The sequence below is a fragment of the Columba livia genome, chromosome 1 (assembly GCF_036013475.1).
Source record: "Columba livia isolate bColLiv1 breed racing homer chromosome 1, bColLiv1.pat.W.v2, whole genome shotgun sequence".
Classification (NCBI taxonomy): domain Eukaryota; kingdom Metazoa; phylum Chordata; class Aves; order Columbiformes; family Columbidae; genus Columba; species Columba livia.
This window is the reverse complement of record NC_088602.1, coordinates 75,778,707-75,801,998: the sequence shown is the minus strand read 5'-3', so window position 1 is coordinate 75,801,998 and position 23,292 is coordinate 75,778,707. Positions and strand designations below refer to the sequence as shown.

At 43.2% G+C, this 23,292-nt stretch overlaps 1 protein-coding gene across 4 annotated transcripts in view; it reads left to right on the top strand.

The window, feature by feature from the left end:
- LSAMP (limbic system associated membrane protein) overlaps nt 1-23,292 on the top strand; it is a 1,035,828-nt gene that overhangs the window by 571,560 nt on the left and 440,976 nt on the right. For 2 of the 4 annotated variants that reach the window (XM_065063104.1, XM_065063102.1), the window contains exon 2: nt 5,147-5,288. The exons of the other annotated variants lie outside the window; for them this stretch is intronic. In XM_065063104.1, coding sequence (XP_064919176.1) covers nt 5,147-5,288 — 142 coding nt within the window. The remainder of the gene's footprint in view (nt 1-5,146; nt 5,289-23,292) is intronic. 4 annotated transcript variants of the gene reach the window in all.

Sequence of the window (23,292 nt, the reverse complement as noted above, 5' to 3'; positions counted from 1 at the left end):
TCTGGCTCCTAAGTGCTATATGAATGCTGTGCATCATTATCGAGTAAATTGTGTCACCTTGTAAGTTAATTTCTAATTACAGAATTGCTTTATGTGGCATTAATAAAAAGTAATGTGAGATTTTTCAGCAAACTCTAATCTTAAGTAAATAATTTTTTTTGAGACCAAGTGATTTATTAAATTTATTCTTTATTAGGCCTAATTTAGACTCCAAGCCATTTTTACTAGTGCTTCAGCATAAAATTATTACATAATTAGTTATGCAGTTGTCATAAGTAATGGTTTTACTTAGAACAAATTAAAAAGGATTAGATTTTTTAAGAGAGTATTGGGTCTCAGGGGTAATAATAATAAAGAATAACTTAACTTTGCTACATCTTTCCTATGTTTGTTCATCCTTTGGAAGCATGGTTTTATAGAGGTCGTCTCACCTGCTATTCTTCCCATTTCTGGGATGGAACACGACACATATTTTTTTACATTCACTCAGCAACTAATGAAGTTTCTGGGGTGCAAGTGGTTTCAGCTTCAAGCTTCTGCCAGATGTTACCACCCCACAGTAGGGACAGCTGAATGGCTCATCAAGCAGCCCCTTCCCTAGCACAGTTTTACAGCCAGCCTGGTGAAGTAAGCTGAAATCAATTTGATTCATGCTAATCGAGTGAGCTGTAAAGTGCAGCAGCTGACCCAGGAGCTGTTTGGTTGTCCCTTAAGCCGGAGCTGCAATCTCTCGGAGAAAGGTTTGATGGAGAGCTGCAGGCCATAATGCCCTCAGCCGTCCCAACTTAATTTGCTGACATGAGAGCGGCAGCACACTCTAACAGAGCAGGCATTTAGTGCAGGAAGAGAAAAGCTTAGCCACTTAAGTTGCTGGGGGAACGGAAAGAGGCAGAGCATACAGAGGCTGGTTGGAATTTGCTTGGGATGCTGATGCTAACACCTATGCATAAATATATGGGAGGGATGAAGGAAGAGGTAGGGAGCCACCTGAGAAGTCAAGGCCTCTGGCTTTATCTTAGCCACAACATGGGCTTTAGCAATGTGCAGTAAAACACATTTTGGCTCAGCGTTTTTTTGCACAGCAGCCCCCTGCAGTACCCCAGCAGTCTGTTTTGGTCTCACACTAGATTCAGTAGCTTCACGTCCTGTAATGTGTGTGTAGTGCTCAGAGCTCTTGCCATTTAGTGTTGATACCATTAGGCTAGGGAGGATTTCTGGGAGAGCGATGTGGTACTGTAGCTGTGTCTAGATTCTCCTCGAGGGGGCTGAAAGTCTTCACAGGTCCTTCCAGGCCTGAACCAAGTCGGTGTTTGTAACGAGGCTTGCCAAGGTCAGGTCATGTTTTGGTTTTAGAAGTTAAAACTTCTTGGCTGTGGAAGTCACATACCTGAATATAAAGGAAGAATCTGAGAAGGGCAAGAGAAACCTCTGAGCAGAACGATCCCTGGAAACCCCTCACTCCAGGGAACATGCAGACACTACGAAGGAAGGCTGAAGTCTGTGACTGAGCCAGTAGGGAGAGCAGGGGAGATCACCTGTAGAAGGAGCCACCTACACCTTCCCTTTTATGCCCATTGTAAATAAATTGCATTTATCATTACCTGCACTCTTTGTCTCCAGGCTTCTGAGGTGTTGAAAGCTCCAGTTAAATAGCTTGCCCAAAGAAAACACTGTCACATTTGCATAATATTTTCATAGACACCGAGCTCAACCTGAGCCCAGAGGGAGACAGGGATGTTCCCTGCATATTTTATATTCCTGTCCTCAATTCCCACCAAAGCTAACTCTAAATTGTGGCGTGGATATGTGTATAATAAAGAGAGAGAGAGAGATGGCTGTGAGGTCTGAATTTGTCTGTGGTATATCTAGACACTCTTAGTTTAAGAAGCTACTTACACCCCATGGAAAACTCTGAAATAGTGCTATTTAAAAACAAATCGGCTTCCATTTCACCTCTTTCTCAGTGTTCCTCTTCCCTCTTTCTTCATTACTAGGGACATCCGCATGAAAACAGTGTCTTGTCTTTTTATATCTTGGGAGTTCATCTGCCTCTGCTGATTATCCCCTCCCTCCCCTCTCCTTCTGAAGTCATTATCTTCTGATTGCATTACATTTGCAGTCATCCCACCGCGGGCTGTCTTCTCATCAAGATTCTCAAGCTAAGCAGGGGAAAGGATAAGGTCAGCTGGCAGAGAGAAAACGTCAAGGAAAGCCTGGCCCTGGCAGAAAGGGTGTTGGAGTCCAGTCTGTGTCATTGCCTCTCTCAGCCACAGCCATGCTCAGCCACTGGTTTTTCTGTAAAAGCGCAATGAACTCAGTCAAGTTTCTCCTACAGATGGTGTTGGAACAACAGTTGGAGGAAGTATTTTTGACAAGACGTGTATTTGCTGCAAAATGCAATGTCATTCATGTTGTCTACCCTGCAGATATTTGCAAGCTTGAATTGAATTAAGGAAACTTTTATTGTAGGAGTGGGGGGAGTAACTGGAGATGCAAAATCTTGCTCATTTCCCCGAAACCAGAACTGGAAGCCTTAATTACAATAGAGTAACAGTCTTGCTCTGGGCAAGCAATGTTTGCTTAACTGAAGTGGAACTGCTTCCTTAGGAGAGATTGAGGGATATCCTTCTCAGAACAAATATGACTAAAATTTGTAACCTTCCTTTGAGTCAGAAAGTAGATTTTGTCATGGGTCTTCTGTGTCCTGTTACAGCAGTGGAGTTTTGCAAGTCGTTCTTCCTGTGCACTAGAAGAAATACCTTTTATCTATTGAAATGTCTTAACAGACTTAACACATGGTGGAACTATCTTGATGAGTATCCTTTAACAGGAAAGAGCACGAAATAGTTATGCTTTAACTAGGGTCACGAAATGAGCCAACACAAGAGGTTAATCCAACTCCCAGGTTTTCAGCCACTCAGGCCTGCTTTTTGGGAAACACCTGTCAGACAGTCTCCATCCACAATTATCCTATCCTTTATTTGACTGAACCCATCTAGAAGTTTAAAATCAAACTCATATGTCTACAGTATTTTTCATATTCATATATCCCTGTCCTGACTTCCTTCAGCCAGGAAAGGAGGCTCCAAAATACAAATTAAAAATTGCATCTTAGGGGAAGAACTTCAGAGTTACTAATGGGACTCTTTATAGTGGACTTGGGAAATAGGTCCCCTAAAAATCTCCTTTCCTTTGACTCATCAGAAGAAACTGAGATTGTTCCTTACCTGCTTCTAACTACATGCAAGTGGTGTCACAAGACATTGTGTTTGTTTCCATTGTTCTACCCCAGCTCTTTCTTTGAAGATATTAAAAGCAATGGGAATAGATCCCTTTTATTTCTTGTAGTAAAACCCATATGTGTCCAAGATAGCAACGGGACCATAACGGTAATGCAAAGCAAGAGACAGAGGAATTTGTAAAGAGTCTTGTACAGGGTGAGAATGGCAATGCCTAAACTGCTCTGGTTTTCCACGGGAGGCATTGCAAAGGTAATTCTAACTAACAGCTCCATACATGTGTACACTTTGTATCTCTGGATAGGGGATGCCAGCAAATATTGAATTTACTTCTAGAATTAAGTGACCATGCAACAGCACGTTATTGCATTTAACGCTACTTCTGTACTGCAAAGAGTATCAGTGATAGAAATCAGTTTAAATGTTGGATGATCTGATTTCCCAGTATCCCATTACAGCTGGTAGCTCTGCAGTGTTATTGCAAAGGGCTCGGTATCTCTTAAGTTGGTGGTTGAAACTGTCTTGGGATGTATTTGCAAAAGGATAGACAGCACAGTGGGTGGCTTGATCCTCCAGACCAAGTTCTTTGTTCCTTAAGGATATGTCAAGGACAAGATCATGATCTCTTTTCTATTTTAAAGCATCTAGTTGAATTAATTTCAAGCAAGTTATGGAGTTGTTTTGGGTTTTATCCCCTGTTGGGATTTTCTTGGGATAGGACTAGGCAGGATGACTTCTGTATGCAAAACAGACTGCTTAACTTGAAACCAAGTATTTATGCAGAATTAATATCCCTGTGGATACTTCCCAGGGTTGATCCATACTTAAAGACAATAGGGGAGTTGTTTAGGTTACTCCCGCTTGTGTATCCTTTGGGGAGATGAGGCAGAAAATAAGTCTGAGGCCAGCAACAGCACAGCATCTGGTGATCCCAGCACGTATCCTGCTTCATGTGCTATATACTATATCTTTAAAATTAAAAAAGCAACAGAGGAATTCACATTGTTGAAGTTAATCACTGGATTAAATTGCCATTTGTCAATAGCAATGTAATTTGCATTATAAATTGCAGCAGCATAACTCTCAGACACATTTTATCAATATGTTTCAAATTATATAATAGCAATATTTTTCAAAAAATAAGCAGTGCCACTTGTTTTCACCCCACCCTTTTAAAAATCAGCGCATTCTGAGGGTTTCCATCAGTGTAATAGCCAGCTCTGCAAAAATTCCTACTAAATAAATTATCACCAGGAGTCTCAAAATCTATTACCATAAACAAAGCCATTTTCCCCTCCTCAATCGATGGCCTGCTGTGTTGCTGCTAATGGGACTGTACATACATGTTGCACAGAAAGGAATTCATTTGCAGGTTCCTCAGACTTTTATGTTTGGTTTACTTGGTGGAGAGGGGGCAGGAGAAAAATATTGTGGGAGGATTTAAAAAATGTTTCACTGAACTCAATGCTTATTGCAGAGAGCGAATCCTTCAATCTGCAGAAAAGGACACATTCAACTTGCACCTTGGAATAAATTTTTCTGTGCTAATTCATAGCAGCAATGGGAGAAGGGCAGAAAATAGGACTGAAACTCCAGAGAAAGTGACCATTGCCTTTATTTGAGACATCCTTTGTGGGCAGAAAAATGTCCGTATGTTCTGCTACTGGTTTACAAATGTACCCTAATTGTTTCCAGTCGTAAGGTTCACTATTTCAATTCTGCCTTCATCCTACAGTTCTGCCATCGTATATTCAGGCTGATTCCCTGCTTTCGCAGCCCTGGGCATCCCACAGCCAGTCTACTGGTACACTGCAATAGTTTTATTCTTTCTCATTTCATACAAAGTGTGGCTTGCTTTTTTAAAAAAATGAATGATCATTGGTTTTTTTTTCTCTTTTTCTTTTCAGGTAAGTGACCATTCCTGGTTTTATAAGACTGGTGAAAAATCAGCAAGCCTGAGCTCTCAGAGGTACTCTTTGTGGTATGGTTTCTTTCTAAGCACCTTGAAGTATTTTCCTCATCGGAGTTTGTATAGCACCTCAGCAGGAGGTATGAGATAGATGAACTGGGATTTAACCTTAACCAAACAGTAATTTCCCTTCTTTGATTTCTATGGTTTAATCTTGCCTTGCTGAGGTGCCCAGAAGTAAGGAGATAAAGGTACAGTGGCAGGAGAGATTGTTTGTGGATCTTCAACCACTAGGAACAAAAACATGAAAAGCTGTTAGCGCAGTGGGAAGCAGGTTGTGCAAAGCTCTTCTGAACACAGGGCCAGTTTATACAGGTGCACTGCCTGTTGCATATTCTGATGCCTTTCACGTTATTCTCAACGGGTGCCTGTTAGAGGAACGCCATGGAGACGTGTGTATGCAAAAGTGTTCAAAATGGTTGGTACACATTTCTGAATCTGGCAGGGCTGATTACCACCAGCAAACATCTGACTGTATTTTCTGCTGCAGCTTCTCTTAGGGAGGAGGCATGGCTCGATACTGCTGACCAGGACCATGGGAAAATAGTTGTTTAGGCCCCCAGAACCATACAATAGATTTCACTAGTTGTGAAGTTTTTACAGTCATATACTTTTACTTTTTTTTGTTTGTTTTTAATGGGAATCTGGAGCATTTCCTTCCTTCCTTCCTTCATTCCTCCCTCCCTCCCTCCCTCCCTTCCTTCTTCCCTCCTTCCTTCCTTCTTCCCTCCCTCCCTCCTTCCTTCCTTCTTCCCTTCTTCCCTTTCTCCCTCCCTCCCTCCTTCCCTCCCTCCCTCCTTCCCTCCTTCCTTCCTTCCTCTTCCCTCCTTCCTTCCTTCCTTCCTTCCTTCCTTCCTTCCTTCCTTCCTTCCTTCCTTCCTTCCTTCCTTCCTTCCTCCCTTCCTCCCTTCCTCCCTTCCTTCCTTCCTCCCTTCCTTCCTTCCTTCCTTCCTTCCTCCCTTCCTTCCTTCCTTCCTTCCTTCCTCACTTCCTTCCTTCCTTCCTCCCTCCTTCCCTCCCTCCTTCCCTCCCTTCTTTCCTCCTTCCTTCCTTCCTTCCTCTTCCTTCCTCCCTTCCTCCCTTCTCCTTCCTTCCTTCCTCCCTCCTTCGCTCCCTCCCTCCCTCCTTCCCTCCCTCCATCCCTCCTTCCCTTCCTTCCTCTTCCCTCCTTCCTTCCTTCCTTCCTTCCTTCCTCCCTCCTTCCCTCCCTCCTTCCCTCCCTCCTTCCCTCCCTCCTTTCCTCCTTCCTTCCTTCCTTCCTCTTCCTTCCTTCCTTCCTTCCTTCCTTCCTTCCTTCCTTCCTTCCTTCCTTCCTTCCTTCCTTCCTTCCTTCCTTCCTCACTTCCTCACTTCCTCCCTTCTTCCCTTCCTCCCTTCCTTCTTCCCTCCCTCCTTCCCTCCCTCCTTTCCTCCTTCCTTCCTTCCTTCCCCTTCCTTCCTTCCTCCCTCCCTCCCTCCCTCCCTTCCTCCCTCCCTCCTCCCTTGCTCCTTCTGTAGCATGGAGATGTTTAAAAAGATTAAAAAGAAAATAATGACACTATATTTTCAGGAATGTGGATATGGGTCTTAAGGGAAGAAACCTTGATGACATAAGCAGTATCAATCTTTGGGGAGAATACTTACACACCATGAGACTGATTTTACTTAAAATGCAGGGTTTTAAGGGCATTTCCATGGGAAAGAAAAAACTAGCATTAAATTGCTCAGATGCAGAGAACCTCAACTCCCTGATATGTAAGGAAATTTTAAAGGTCTCTGATTTGTTGCTTGATAGTCTTTGATGCTGAATGGGCAATTATTTTCTGGTGTGACTAAACTATTGTCTCAAATGAGTTAGTTGGACACAGCTCTGAATATTACCAAGAAATGAAAGTCTGGAACACATTACATATCAATATTAATTAATGAGTCTTGGATGCATACAGGAAATTACCTTAAACCTCCAACCTTCTGAAAATATCTTCAAGTGGGATTACTGACATAAAGGATTTGATCTAATTATCAGAGCTAATTTCCTTTATGATGGTTGTAGCAACGCTGTTGTTAAAAAGGCCCAGTCAAGATTAGTCACCTACAGTATTAGTGTTAATCCTTTATCTGTATTACTAATATTTTAAAACTAAATCTTTTAGAAAATATTTCCACCGGTCTTGCTTCAGAGTTTTATCTGGTGTAGGCCATTAGGTGCCTCAATTGTCTCATCCTGATGTGCTGGGTTTGGGGTTTTATTTCTTGAAGCTTTCTTCTCCTGAAATTGGTATTATTGGTTATACTTTCCCACCCTTTGTGTGATTTGAAGTGCTAGCTGTATACCATAAGAGTAGGAGGCAGGTAGATAGATTGAAATGATTTAGCAAGATTATGTGTTTTTCCCTCTGGCTTAGCCGTTAGAGGTAAGCAAACTCTGTGAAATAAACAAAACCCAAGAAAATGGTAATGAGGGGGCAGGAGAGTAATGACCAAAAAAAAAAAAAGGGCATTTGGAAAACACAGCACCTTCATCACCCTGATGTGAATCCTTTTCAACTGTGCATAAAATAAGAAGTTGTGATGAGGCCTGTGTCTCGCAAGAAACTAAGCTCAAAACCTGGCACTTTTTTGCTGGGACAGAACAGAGAGGTCTCATGGAGGCAGTGCGAGGTGTGAGCACTGCTTTAACACTGCATGGTGCTGGGAAGGAGGTATTTTCTCCATTAGCTTCCTGTGGAGCATGGACTACTAGCCCATCAGTTTTCAGGCCTTAACAGGTCAAAATATCTCAGGAAGAAAGGAAAAGAAAAAAAAGGACCACAGGGGCTTGGATGCTCTGTGAACCCCCAGTGTCTGACGAAGAGTATGTAGTCTAGAGAAGGCTCCTGAAAGAGCTGACCAGCTCCATTCCCTCACAGCCTTCAGCCTTGGGAACAGGAAAAACTCAGCTGATAACCTGCTGCCTCCAACGCTGACACAGAGAAATGCTACCTATCTCTGCAGTTCATTATCTGGTACTTGGATCTCAGTGAATAAAGTTATTGCTGAAGAAATCCCATAGCCACCAATGTCATATCAGACAGCAAAACATGCTATTAGCTCTTAAATGTCCAACTCGTCAACACAAATTGGTTCCTCCGAACAGCAATCCCATGCAGAGATCAGTTTTCCCTAGACAATCCTTTTTTTCCCCTCTGTCCTGATTTTCCTTCTTATCTACTTTGAATGGTCAAGTGATCTCTTCTTACATAGATCTTGAAGTATTTTAAGTGGTGCACAGACCTCATCTGGAAATGAATGTCTTTTATTGGTGCTTTGATTTGTTTCTAATGCTGTTTTATTGACAGTTGTTTCTGGGTAATGATCCAAACCTCTGCAGTGCTTTTATATAAACATGTGATGCTTTGATTGGGAATAAGAGGTGGGGAGCGGGCTGCATAGCTGGCAGGCTTTGATTCAGCAGTTGTGCCGACAGATACAGGACCTATCCCCTGCTCCTGAGCAGACAGCAATTTTAAAAGTACCACTTTTTAGAGAACTGTCTCGTTGCTGTGCATCAAAACAATTGAGCAATAAAGGGCAGCGCACAAGATAAATGTGAGAAAATCTGGCAAATTCTTGTGTGACAGTGACAGCCACTTACAGTTCTGCAAATTAGTGAATAGAGATGATAATAACAATAATAATAAAAAAGAGCAAAGATGGTGAATCACAAAATGCACTTTATTCACTTACTTTGAAAATTGCTAATTGTCTATACCTTTCTAAAGCTCTGAAGCAGATTTCATAAGAGTAATAAACCTTTGATAATATGGCACCTCTCCCCTGTAAGCGTCAATCTTTGCCGAGCAACTCAGCAACATTATTGTAGGTAGGGCTCTTTATGTAGAAGGTATTAATGAGTGTTTTACATATAAAAAGAGGGGAGGGAGGAACACTAGAAGTTTCTTCCAATGACGCAGTTGCTATTTGCAGCAGAACAGAGCATCACATTGGGAAGGAAATGTGAGCTGTGGAAAATGGAGGATGTGCACACATGCAGTTATCCTCTGCGACTTGGAGAAAGAAAGAATGAATGAATGTAATGGGAGCAATTATAAAGGTCCACATCTGCATGCATATGCATACATATGCTTAATACTTGCGAGCTCATATATGTGTATACAAGCATGTATCTGTGTCACTCTATGGCAAGAGATCTCAGAGGGATGAGGAAGGAGGCCTTTGTTACAGATCCGGAGAGCTGGGCATGACTACTTCTCAAGCCATTTGTCAAAGATCACCTAAGCAGGTGAACAGGACTCTGGTCTTTTGAATCCTTGCCTGACACAATATCCACTGAGAAACACTGCCAGCTGATCTAGAATCTCTGCATACCAGCCAGTGAGAGAGGAGTACTCCTAGCTAGCATGAGGAAAGCATGAAGGGTTTGTCTGGCATTCTCTCACATATGTCCCTTCTATCACACCCCCATCCCCCAAAGGCCCCAGAATTAAATAAATCTCATATCTTTCTCTGAAAAACTCACTGAAAAAAAAAAAAAAACAAAAAACAAACAAACAAACAAAAACACACACACACACACACACAAAAAAAACCAACAACAAACCAAAACAACACAAACAAAACAAACCTCTAGTGATCTACCTATCTTTTGAAAACTTCACAGGTGAAAAAGATTAGACAGCTACTACATTTTTATTGATTTAGTCTTTTAAATGAAAGCACAGTTCTTCAGGAGATGTTTGGCACCTTCTTTGAAACTCCAGCACCCTCTTCTGCTGTTTCTAAATCATCGTTGACTCACTTCTCAAGTTTTCTTTTTGCCTTTTTAAAGTCGGTCCCATACTGCTGGAATTCACCAGGTTCTTTCAAGGAAACTTGATTTGAAGCTTCTAAGACAAGCTGCTTTTTTTATACAGTGTTGCTAAGAATCACTGAAAGCATTTTCCAATTGTTAGACAATATCTACATTTTTCCAAGTCCCATATTTCAAAAATTTCTTGTCTAAATCTCCTTGCAAAATGTTCTCCATGGATCAGGCAAACAGTTCTTTCTAGCCTCAGGCAGTGTAAGCTTCAGAACTGGAAACCACCTTGTCTGAGAAGAGATTCAAAGGAGCAGCCAGACTCTCTTTTAGTACAAACATGGCTGAGACAACCATTTTTTCAAGAGAATGGTAGGTCCTATTCCTTACTATCTAAATAGTACCAGTTATAGTCTTATTCTGGGAGGGGCTGTAAACATCTTGCTTGTGGAAGGCTTCCCCAGAAGGGTTAGAGGTGTCATGACATTTATCGGAGAAGCAAATGAGGAGGGAGACACTGCGCACCAGTTGCATCTGCAGCATCCTCAGAGCTGAACAATCAGACTGAAACTCTGGCTCTCTGCAGAGTTTCGTTTCATATGTGGTACATTATCTGTGGGCAGAGGTGCAGTCAGAAGGATTGGTTGGTTGTCTGTCTACCTGCCTGGGTTGTTGTTTTTCTCTGCCTGAAAACCTCCCGTTTCTGACCCAGCTAACTTGCCAGTCCCTCAGCAAACCTCTGCACATAGCAGGTGTTTAGCTGAGCGACATGGGCAGCACGGGAGCCTGCCGCGGATGGTCTGTAAATCAGTTTATGCTGTGCAGCAGGGCTCTAGCTTAATGATGAGTCAGAAGAAAAATGTTATTAATATTTAATGTGCAAGCTGAATATCTGGCATGGTGTTATTAGTTACACATCATGAGGGGTGCAGTATCGGCTACCAGTCAATGCAGGTCGCTTCCTCCAATGTTCTCATTCTGCAGACTTAATTCGTACTGTATTTTTCCATTCACTGAGAAAAATATCTGCTCCATTTAAAGGAGCTTTGTCAAAATCTTCTAGCTAAATCTTTAAATTGGTGTGCCTAGCTTTCAAGACCCCCCTCTGTGAGACGCTTGATTACTTTTGAGAGCAATTCTTTAAGCAGTAGGGCACTCCTATCTTTTAAAGGGGTTCTGTGCTGCACCCCAGCTGTGAGACTTCATGGGAGAAGGTACTTCAGGGGGTAAGGAGAAGACATCTCAGCTCTAAGCCCTTTCACCTACCAGCTTCCCAAGCTAGAGGATACATGGTTGTGCTGCTAGGATTTCCAAATGCCACTCATTGGGTGGGGAAGGATGGCTGCCCTTGATCTAGTCTCTTCTTGTCCTGTAGCAGCCTGTGATGCAACCTCTCGTCTTCAGTAGCATGAGGCATTACCCATGGATGTAAGCAATGTGCTCCAGGATAAGAACAGTAGTCCAGACCAGTATTTTTCCTGCAACCTGTCTAAAAAAGATGCTTTTGCAGAAAAGCATGTAGCAGTTTTTGCAGTCTGTTCCTCTTGTACTCCCCCAGCATGCACAGTCATTGGACTGGGGACATTAGGAGAAAGATTCCTGCTTATTTGCTTTTGTATCTCTTTATGGCCCATTGTCCATGAATTTGTCCTATTGTTTAACCTGATGATACAATCTGCTCTTGGCATAGAGGCAGATTCGCTACATGCTATGTAGGGAAAAAAAAAGAGGAAAGGGGAAGGGGAAGGGAAAGGGGAAGGGAAAGGGAAAGGGAAAGGGAAAGGGAAAGGGAAAGGGAAAGGGAAAGGGAAAGGGAGAAGGAAAGGCAGCCATTGTATTGCCAGAAAAGGACACATGATTTACAAATAAATTATTTTGCTCTTCTTGGTTATTTACTACTGCTTGGGAGCATTTGCACTGTCAGGAGTGGATTGGCTTCTTGTGAAGGGAGGGACACTGAGACTTACAGGGCTCCATTCTGATTTCACATGTTTTTTGTGCAAGGGCCTGTCCTTTGCTTTCAGCAGTGTTACCCCTGATTCCCAGCAGTGCCACTGAGATTAGATTCGGAGCTCATGAGCTTCTACATCATTCATCCTTCTTGCACTAAATTGACCAACTCTCGAAGTCCTACTTGTTTGGAACCAGCACCAATAAGAAGATGAAACGAAGCAAAACAATTGTATTTATAAAGCATGTCTCTTCTTATGGCATTTAGGGGGAAGCATGTATAGTTCTCTTTTACTCTATTCTATTTACAAGATATACCCAGTTCCTGTTCATCTTGGAAAAAATGATGACAAGAAGAGCAACAAAGCCATACACAGGTAATAACACTTCTGTAGTGGCTGCTGAAAAAAAATAATGTACGGCTCCCAGCAGAAACAGTTGCTTTTCTGTCTGAGTATTAACCCGTTCCGCTCCAAACACCTGTATTTTCTCATTCCCAACTGTTCCCGCTTTTATGGTAGAGTATGTCTTCAAGGCACTTTACTGGGGCAATCGCTTATTTATCAAATTGGGGTCAAACTTGCTGTAGGACTCCTCACTCAGCCATGGTGCTCATCTGCACTTCACATGGGAAAATAAAAGTTATCTTTGAAGTGAAGACTATGAGAGTAAGCTATTTGACCTGAATAGTCTTACTTTAGGACTATTCAGTCTCTATTCAACCAGCCTATTCTGACCACATATGATTAACAAATTAAAACTTTGTTCTACAGTTTTGTAATTTTGTTATTTCTGAATGTTAGCAAGCATATTGGAAATGCATCAGATTATAAATGTATATACATGGCCATTTTTCCTGTAAAAATAATAAACAAAAGCCATTTTGGTGCAGTAGACTAAACCAAAACTAATAAAATCATTGTGTGAGGTAGCAGGGAAGGCACAGACAGGCACAGACTCTGTTTTGAATTATTTTATTAATGTTATAATTGATATTCTTACAAATCACCTAGTTTTGTAAAGTTCCAGTGACATAATCCTTCAGACTGCGACCTAGTGCCCACTGGTGTCGATGGTAACTGTCATTAGATTAACTATTTTCAAAAAAAAGGTTCAAAAATGCAGTAACTCTTCTCTCAATTGAGTAAAAGTGAAATGTTCTTTTGCATTGGAATTAAGGTCATGCTGGTTAAAGATCCTAGAGCATTTTTACCTACTTCAGAGTATGTGTCCTAAGAGAGAGGCAAAATTCTGCTTCAGAATAATTCCATTTAATCTTCCTATGTTCCTTTTCTTTCTATTCTATACCCCCTATGGAGGTCCCTGTCCATGCTACCCCCGCATATTGGTAGATGAAGTGTGTGGAGTTTGCGAAACATTCAGTGATTTCTTGGAAAGAAGTATAAATATTGGCTCTAATATTGGTGTTAATAATTTGTGTGCATATTTTTTTTAAATCACAAAGTATAAAGATTTTCCTGTGAATTGGAAAATTAGCCAAAGCTGCCTGGCATGTCGCTGCTGCACTTTTTCTCTTCCACATGACATATTCTTAACTAAGTCAATCATTTACATGAGCTTTAAATTTAATTTAAATGTAATGAATTTAAATTGGGCTTTGCTCTATTTCAAGGTTGTTGGGTTACTTTTCTGTAAGTTAACATTCAGCATGAGAGATTCAACTTCTGGATTTTGGTTTCAGTTGCTCTCCCTCACTCTCAAACCCGCTCTGCTCTTTTTTTCGCCCCCTCTTCACCACCTTCCCACATGAAATCCAGCCGCATTGCCTTTTACTGACTTGTTGGCCCAGGAAAAGTGTGTGGGCAGGAAAAAGGGGGCAATACAGCTGCAGGCTCTGCACGTCAGGAGCATGAGGGTTACTGATCGGAGCCAGCAACAGAAAAGCATTACAAGAAAATCAAACAGATAACATTTTCAGGAGGAACCGCATGATTCTCCCTGCACATTAGTGCCTTTCTTGGTAATCATTTCTCTTCCTCGATCAGGAGCCCTCTTAATCCTGCACCCCATCGCCCTCCTCCATCAAATCTCCAATACTTCTGAAACAAATCAAATCAAGAATTAACCTTTCAACCGTGAAGCATTGCTTTGCTATGGTACGTGTGTCCCCTGTTAATCACTGTGCTGCAAAAATATGAGGTGGAGAGCACACCATTAGTGGCACTGGACTTCCACATTTTTGACATTCGCCCTTGTGTGTCTTGTAAAGATCCCCAAGTCCATTTCAGCAGAAATCTCATGATGCCTTTTCTCAGACACAGGGTTGGGGAGATACTGGTCTATGATGGACCCAACCTGGAAGACGTTCTCTAAAGCTCAGGGTTGTCTTCCCATATGTGACAGGCAGCCACTGTCTGTTGATAGGTAATCATGTATCTTTGCAGATAATTGACATGGTGCTGCTGGTACATTTAGGGAAGCTTTTCTTTATTGCATTTAAATAAAAGGGAGTGTAAGTCGAGATGAGCAATGTGGGGAAAGGAATTCTGGGCAAAGCGATAGCAAAGTCAGGGCACTTGAATTTGAAATGACTCAGGAGGTGAAAAAGAGGTGGTTTTGCAGACGTTATGGACTCTGCTTCACAGAGCCTGATCCCAGCCCTGTTCTTGCAGATGCGGAATGTGCAAACAATATTCCTTGGATATGTTTTTTACATCTGTAAAGTCTCATTGTTTTCCTGGTCATTTCTGCTACATCCCATGTTCCCAACCAAACTTGTTCCCACACCTGTCTGCGTTCCTAACTGTGCCATTTAGCTTTATCGATACCTGGCAAGGGTATAAATGTTCAGAGGATACTCACAGATTAGAGCCACTGATTTAACTGTGGCTGATCTGAGTTGCACCTTTGTTCATTAATGTGGTAATGAATCAGACAAAAGATCTGTTGCATTCAGTAGGCTGATGCCAGCAGAAGCCAGAATATTTTTTTAATACCAAAGGAGGGAAATGACGCCCAAGGGACCAAGGTTTATTCAAACCAGGGTCTACCACTCACTGGCAATGCAAGATGGAAAGTCTTCCATGCAATGATGGGGAAGGATGTCCCCATTACACTTCATAGTGCCCTCTCTGTGGATTCATTTCTCTGTGGTTCCTTTTCTCCCTTATCAGTTTCATGTTCTCTTACATTTTATTTCTGCTAATTAAAGTTGGCATTAATTGATATAATTCTGTTTTCTCTCATCTGATTGTCTCCTTTACCCTGAAATAAGGTCAATGAACCAGTAAATAGTGCAGTGTGTTAAGTCTCCTTTCATCTTCAAATAAGAACTGGGGTGCTACTGCTACGAGACTCAGTATTAGCTCTGTTACAGTGGCTGCAGGCTCATCATGGGTTAACGGAATGCTGATTGCAAAGCACAGAAAAAATATAGTGGTTCAATAGTAATGAAGTAACAATGTACTAACATAGCAAAAAATTGAGCGAAAATTATAGCATAGCTGATTCATCACTGTGTTATTCTACTTAAACCAGTAGTGAATCAGAGCCAGCAACTTGGGAGAGGTTGTTAGAATCTTTATGAAGTTTAGAGGCATTTACCAGTATACGCTCAAATTCATTTTGTTTCATTATTGCTATGATAACCTTACATGTTTGGAGATGGTGGCTGTTTTCTAGTTTTGTTTTGGATATTTTTTTTGCCTCTTGAAGGACAAATCTGTGTCTGAGGTTTCTGTGTGCTTCTGCAATACAAAAACTGCTTTATAGAAATATTAGTAATAAGAGCATAACTATAAACCTGTAGCAAAACTGTTGTAGTTTCATGCGGTATGTATGGTAACTTCTAAAAGCAGTTTATCACTTCTATGCACTTGTAAATGCAGCAAGCTGTTCTACTTGGTGTTATTCTTGCCATATAATCAGACATACTTACAGCCTTCTTGATCCAATATTTTTGAGAGTTAGGTAAATAATTTATAGGATACTCTTCGCAAATGGATACAATGTGAATTCAGAGCTAATCCGCTCCTCTGGAGGTACATAAAATTATCAAGCTTATACAAGAGCAAGCTAATTAGGAAGCAATCATCATCAACAACAGCTGTTCTTAGCTCACTGAAGGGAGGAGGCTTCCCTTGCACTGTCCACTCATCTGTTTCCTCTCCCCAGTTTTCCACAAGACAAGCATCTCCAGAGCTATTCCTGTGCAACCATTCCTGCCAGTCACTCTCAGCTCAGTGTTCCTGCCATCCAGACAGGGAGCTCACGTCTGCAACAAGTTCTTGCTATTTTGCTGAGGATGGATGCATGTCTAGGGAGTGATGGAAGGGGAAGGATGAGTGGAGTGTCTAAAGTGTATTTTGCCCCAGCACCTCAAAAAAGACGAGTGTGGACCTATGTTGACTACAGTGGTTTTTATTTTTGTATCAACTAGTATTTCAGCTGGGATGAAAACTGTGGTAAATGCACAGCAGAAAAATGAAGTCTTTCTACAGCAGCACTGTTAAAAAGCAATGACTGGAAATGTTGCAGTCAGTCCCCTCACTGACCTCACCTTTGTTCCTTTTAACCCCGCTATGAGCAGTGCTTGGCCTATTGCGTGGGAGACAGTGTCCATCAGCTTGTGCCTCAAAAGTCAGTAGTAACTCTACAATGTGAAGTGTGCGTGAACTCAGCAGATGCCCTTTTTTTCTTGTACTCACATCACATAATGGAAAGCCAAGCTAGATTTTCTTTACTGAAACAAGTATTACTTGCTTATTTGGTATTCCTGCCTCAGTGTCCATTGAAGTGGTTTCTACTAGCAGAGTCTTTTTGTTGTGCAGATGAGATGGAGAAGTTAGAATCAGCTGTGGAGGGTCTCTGGAGAGAGGGAGAAAGATAGTGAGAAAAGACAAAGAGGTTTTCAGAATCATTGAACTCCCTCATACTCCCTCAGTAAGTGGAAGAGTCTTGCCAAAGAGCAGTGAAGCTCTCTATGGTGAGGAGATGACATGTTGGCTACAAGGCTGGAGGCATGTGCTGCAGGCGAGAACTTTTATACTCAGGAACAAATGACTGAAAGGTTTTTAGAAGGACAGGGTGTATGCAACTGTTACACTGCTTTTCCATTTGTTTTCTACTTTATTTGAAGGTCTCATCAGAGCAGGCTTCAGCCACCAAAGCTCTGACCTCAGAGAAGGCCAGACTCTCGCACTGAAAACTGAGAGCTGCCTGTGGCCCTCTTCATTTCTAATTGCTCTCCTCTCACTGACACAGAACACACTAAAGCTGAAGAGAAGGAAGAAGCTGACTGTCAGTGGAAATGTTTTGAGAGAACTTGTGACATGTAGGCTTCTCCTTAGAAGATCATGTTATGTCTGTCACACCCGTCTTTGCCAGGGATACATGGCTGCTGAGCAGAGGACTGCTGCTGGAAGTGGACAGAGATGCCTATGAAGGTAGGAGGCTTCTGACAACATGGACAACTAGGTCAATAAGCATTGATGAAAGCAAAACACAAGCCAGGGCTCCTAGCCTTCTCCTGCTGTCCACCTGCTCAGGAGGAGGAGATGGAAATTCCGGCACAATGAGGCAGTCCCAGCTTCACATTCTCTCTGTAGCACCTGAGGGAAGTTTCTTCGTTAGAGGAGTCAGAGAGGTGTTATGCTGTATTCAGCCTGCGTTTCACACCTCACACGGTGGCCTGCTGGTACAGAGCCATCTGTGTGCCACCAGAGATTGGGGAGAGGAGATTCAGCTCTCCCACAGGCCCATGAGATGCGGAAGAGGAGACTGGGTTTGGGGAGAGGAAATATAGGTGTCAGAAGAAGAATTCAGGGTTGGCAAAGCCTGTGACAGCTATATAGATGATACCACTGCCAGATGTTAATTGTTTTCTGTGTAGTTTTCAATTGATCTGTAATTTGACTGTAGATTCCAGGCTTTTCTAATAAATTGTGTACAAAGCTAGCCACTTAAGGAGATAATAAAGACTCAAAGCCAGACGGAGCCATAAATTTGTACTTATCCAAGAGTAAGAGATGAGTTAGGGCCTCTTTAGCAGTTCTTTTTTATTCTCCTTCCTCCTTTTATTCTGTAGAGGAGCATGAGGGAATCAGAGCTTCCATGCTCTGCAGACAGAGGAGGGAAGTGGAAGGTAAAATCCAAGCCACGCTGTAGATACATTCCTTTTGGTGGATGATGCCTCAGCATCCGTTTAACTTGGCAAATTAAAACCCCCATTTGCTCTGATGGTGCAGGAGCCTTTTTGCATAAAACTTACCTAAAAGAATATTGAGCATGAGAGCCCAAGCATCAAGTAGTGGGAACTAGTATTGTTCTGATGGCTTCAGCAAAGCTAAACTGATTTGCATCACCTGATTGCCTGTTCCTTTCCCATCGGCTTTGTGACGGCTGACAGTGCGATAATATAATTTGCAAAATGCTGAGAACAGCCACCGTGCTGTTGGGCAGTTCAAAGGACTCTGCAGGAGACAGAAGCCCTTACTGTCCCAAAAAGATGTAAAGAAAGAGCATCTGCTTTTTCTTAGCCTTGCTATGCAGGGGTAGCTCTGTGCAGTGAATGGCTGAGAATAGCTGGTTTCTGTCCATACTGTCCTATGATGCTGTGAGCCTTCTCCCCAGTGCTGTACCTGTCTCTGTTGATTTCACTCCTAGACATCTCTATATGTTCCTTACAGCTGCTTCCAGCTTTGTCTGCTGCTGCAGTAGCCAGTGCATTTCAGTAATACTTTTGGAGGTCATGCTTCAAAATAGTGTCCAGGCCAGGTGACCACCTTAAACAATTCTTTCTATAGGTCTGGTCAGGGGTTGCTTTTGTGTAACCCCCATGTTTCAAGTCTATGCACCTGCATGGCAATGTACATTTCAGGAGCTGTATGAGGCTCCATGTTAGTTCACAAAACCATTTCTGTGTCTGCCACTGAGCAAGTGCATTGCCTTTCATTCCTATCTGACAAAGTGTATGGCTAAATTTGCACATTTGTGGTAGTATATGAAGGAATGTCTTTTAGTGTTTTTGTGATTTGCATATATGTTAGCTGAGGTCGCTGGGTGTTAACCTGTCTCGCTATAGTTTGTACTGTTTGGTTCTCTGTGAATGGGCCCATACACAATGTTGACTTTTGTGTGTGTATGTTGCCTCAAATGTGTGCCCACGTGGTGTTCACAACAGTCTCTGAGGATTTTACTGTCTTTCACATTCTGGCATCTCAGTGCTCTGTATGTGTGCAGTGCCCTGTGACTGTAGCACCCTCCCAGAACAGGACACCAGCCAACTGCTGGCTCATAATGTGGTGTGGACTATGTGTCACATGGGATTAGGTTTTCCAATGCGGTTCACTATGACAAGCTCTCATTTTGGGTGCACAGATACGAAGATGAATGTATGCAAAGCAGCATCGTGCAAGTTGACAGGTGTTCTTTCTTGTGTGTAACTGGAGTCATGCCTGTGATGCTGAGCATGAAATCCTGAGTGAGATCACCTTAAAAAAATGTATGCGGTAAGTCTCCCTTCAGTTGCATAAAAAGTCACGACATCAGACTTCCTACAGCATGATTAGCTCCCCTGCTGAAGAGGCTACTGAGAGAAGTGAGCAGGAAGAACAGTATTTAATGCCGGGAGGCACTGGTGGGGTTTGACGTAGGGGTGTGCTCAGGGCTGTGAGAGCCGGGGGGCTGCAGAGCCAATGGGGGCACTGACACAGCTTGTGTGGAGCCCAGGGCTGGGACAGCTGGTGGAGGTGTGAGGGTGGGAGCTGCAGGGTAGCAGAGAAGCACTGACAAATCTGTTGGGAGAAAATGCCCTTTTAACTTATTCTGGTATTTTCATGGAGCAGTAAATCTTCCCATCCCACAGTTAGAATATCTTGCTGACAGAGAAAGCCGTGAGTCTAGGTAAGCCCTGTGAGCACCAGTGTGTCTGGGGACAAACCCCCTCCCTTTCTGCCTCTCCCTTTCTCCGGTAGCCAAAAGCAACCTATCTGTGATACAGGAAATGGGCCGTTTTATGATCTAGGATAACCATTTCTGTAAAGGCTGAAAGGCTCACAACGTGCTAGCATTTAGAGATCTATTGGCTTTTCCCCTTTTGAACCACAGCACTGATCTCCACCATTTGGCCATAATTCACTAGATGTTTCTCTTCTCATTGTGTGATCCTCAGAAGCAGAAGGTGAGTGAGAAAGGATTGCTCAGTTTTTTTCCTGCAGACACAATGGAGGTAGACAGCAACTTGCAGTTGAGGAATCTGTCTTACCTCTGGGTTTTATTTTCCCTCTCTCTCTCTCCCTCTGTTGCACGCTTCTCCTTCAAGGTGCCTTGAACTTGTCAACATGTTAAGCCACTTGGAGTCCTTTGTCTTCCGCTAGCCCCCATAGAGGAGGTAGCCATCCCTGACTGGGGAGTGAATGCACCATAGAGAGGGGTGGGTTATTAACTGAAGTGAAAAGAGGTGGTGTGTTGGTGTGTTTTTACTTACTTCTGCCTCTGGTGGAATATCTGAGAGAGAAATCATATCTCAAGGACATCTCCCACTTCCGAATCACTTGGCCAGCTGGAGAGGAGCTTGAAATATGTCCAGTTCAGCCAAGCCCTGTGATGGGACTTTTATTCCTGCTAACAAGACAGGTCACCGTGAAGTACCTGTTTGAGGAGTTTCAGAGATAATTCCCCTTCCCTGCGGCAGAGATGCCTCTTACTCTCTAATCAGCTCCTCACCCAGAGAAACTGTGCAGTCCATGCTGTCATTGGGCAAGTTGCCCTTCCTCAGAACCTGTTCCACACCCTGTTTTAATTAAACAGCCTAATCTTTATGTGTTCCTATGCTGTGACGGCTGCTAGAGGACCTGCAGTGTCCGGACAAGCATAATTACTTGCTTCAGAGGCGCTGCACTCAGCCATCCAAATGAGGACACCTTCATCCCCCTTATTCACAGGTTCCAGTACCTTTTCTCCTGTGGTGCCAGGTCCAGCCTCCTGCAGGTGGGACTTGCCCCAGGCTCTCCTGCCTGGCTGTCATTTAAGCTGCCTTCTGCCTGCAGCCCCTTGTGCCACCCTGATGACTCCTTCCCACTCTGCCTGCAGCAGCAGTTCTTTTTCCTGGTGAGAGCCCATGGCTGGGTGGGGGGCAGGTTTCAAGTTATTCCTCCAGTTCAGGTGGAGATTCTGAAGCCCTGGAGGGCCGGCCTGTCTTTGGTCTGATGTTCCATCGGTGGCAGGTTAGCAGCCACACAGCTTGATGGGCTGAGTCTTCCATGGGGCAGAAGGCAGAAGAAGGGGCTGTATCAGGGTTTAGCTCTCCGCTTACCCTTATCTGGGGAGAGTGGCAGGTTCCATGTGAATGGGTTGGACTGCTAAGTGTCTGTCTGTATAAATGTTAGTTTATTATGTACTATAGCTCAAGGGCATTTCAAGGACTCATTCAAAACAGAGAGAGAAGAGCCTTACATACTGTTGCTTGAGATTGTCTAATCCTTACCGGATTCCTACTGCTTCCCCCCTGCACAGACTGGAAGGGGAAAACCTCGTCTCTTTAATCAGGAGAGCTGGAAAAGCATAAATAAATAAATAAATAAGCCTGTTCCCTTAATATTCTAAACTGCATCTCTGTGAAGGGAAAATGAAAGGGGGAGAATGAGAAAATCATAGTTTGTCCTGTGCAGCGAGGATCTGCCATCACATCCAGGCTTCTAGGTGGTGGGTTTGCACATGAAATGTCCTTATTTACTCTCCCACGCTTTTCTAAAGTGTTTTCTTTGCGCAAAGTTGAATCATTTTTTAAAAAGAGTTTGCTTCTCCCGAGTGCTCTCTAGATGGCATCGACGTGTCCTTTTCCAGGAACGGGATTGAGGTGAACAAGCGGAGTACTATTGCCATCTGCTGGCAAAACGAGGAGCTTGCCTTTTGGTGGTTTTTTTCTTTCTTCCCGTCCCAGCTTGAAAGCAGCTGAAACGCCATGAACAGCTCCATCTCGGGTGTTTTGGTGGTGGAGTGTGCATGATGTGCGTTTTCTAATTTGGATGCCTTGTTTGTACAAAGAGGCTGCATTGCCCCCAATTTGCAAGCATGGGAAGGGATGCAGCCTTGGCCTGGCATCAGCATAGCTGTTTCCATACCATGGGATACCAAAGATCCTTCTCAGAGATCCTATGGGCACTATTATGTCCAGGTGAGACAAAAGATGTAGCCCCACAGTGCATCAGGAAAATGAGCTTTGCAACATGTAAAGAGTTGCAGGAGGGACTCTACTTCTCTCTGCACAGAAGAGTTGTTGTGTGCATTAGAAAGATCCCTCTGAAATGCTCACACACATCCCTGTCCTTAAAGAACTGAGCAGATGCTGAATTCAAGGTTTTCTCTACCCAGCTACAGAGTTAGTTGCCTTTACCCTTCCAGAAGAGCAGAACGCTGGTGCTTTGCTGTCTCTGCACTTCTCCCAGTGCTGACCTTTCCTCACTGCACCAGTTGCAGAGGGTGAGAAAGGATCAACCCTGACTCTCACCCCAGAAAACTGAAGGTACAGTTGATGTCTTTTCTCACAATCTCCTGTCAGTCTTCATCTTTATCTTTGAAAGGGAAATAAAGTGAAGGGGGGCACCCAGCATGGCACAGCAATTTGTCTGCACAGCCAGGAGTATAGCTCTGAGCCATGTTTTCTCATGGCCACTGGCACTCAAATAGATCCAGGCATTAGTCAGTGAAAGTTGAGGGCACCAGGATCTCCATCCCCTCTCTCATAAGCTCCTTGCATTGACCATGGATGATTACACTGGGGCAGGTATTTGATCCTGGGCTGGAGATAAGTAGGGTCCCTGAGGCACGTGCAGGTGCATGTGGACTACTCCATTAGATCTTCAGAAATGGTCACCAGCGGGAAGGAGAAGTGAAATGATGAAGGGGAAGGATTGTTTACGTTGATGGAAAACAAACTTTGTTGAGACCACTAGTGTAAATTTGGTGAAACTTGGCTGAGAAAGCCTTCTCAGATCCCAGGGGGAATTTCTGGTGTAGGAAAGCAAGGAAACAGCAGACTGAATGGTGTGAAAGCATCCATGTCTCTGCTCTCCTCTCATCTTTTTCACCTTGTTTTTCACAGATGTTTTCTCATAGTCTTTGCTTTATATCACAACAGCCTAAAAACACATCTCAAAAACTCCATCTTTCCGTGATACAGAATTCTTGCTTTCTGGCTATTCCTAGTCACCAGCCAGCCAAGACTGTAGACCACCACTACAACCTAGTTCCAGGTATGTTGAAAGCCATCCCTGCCTTCACAAGCCTGAGGGCAGAGAGTAACACAGCTATACAACACGTGACAGCCCTCTCTAGCTATAGAGCAACCTGGGACAAAAAGCTGTAGATGGGAAAGGAGTTTGGTAGGGCAGGACATG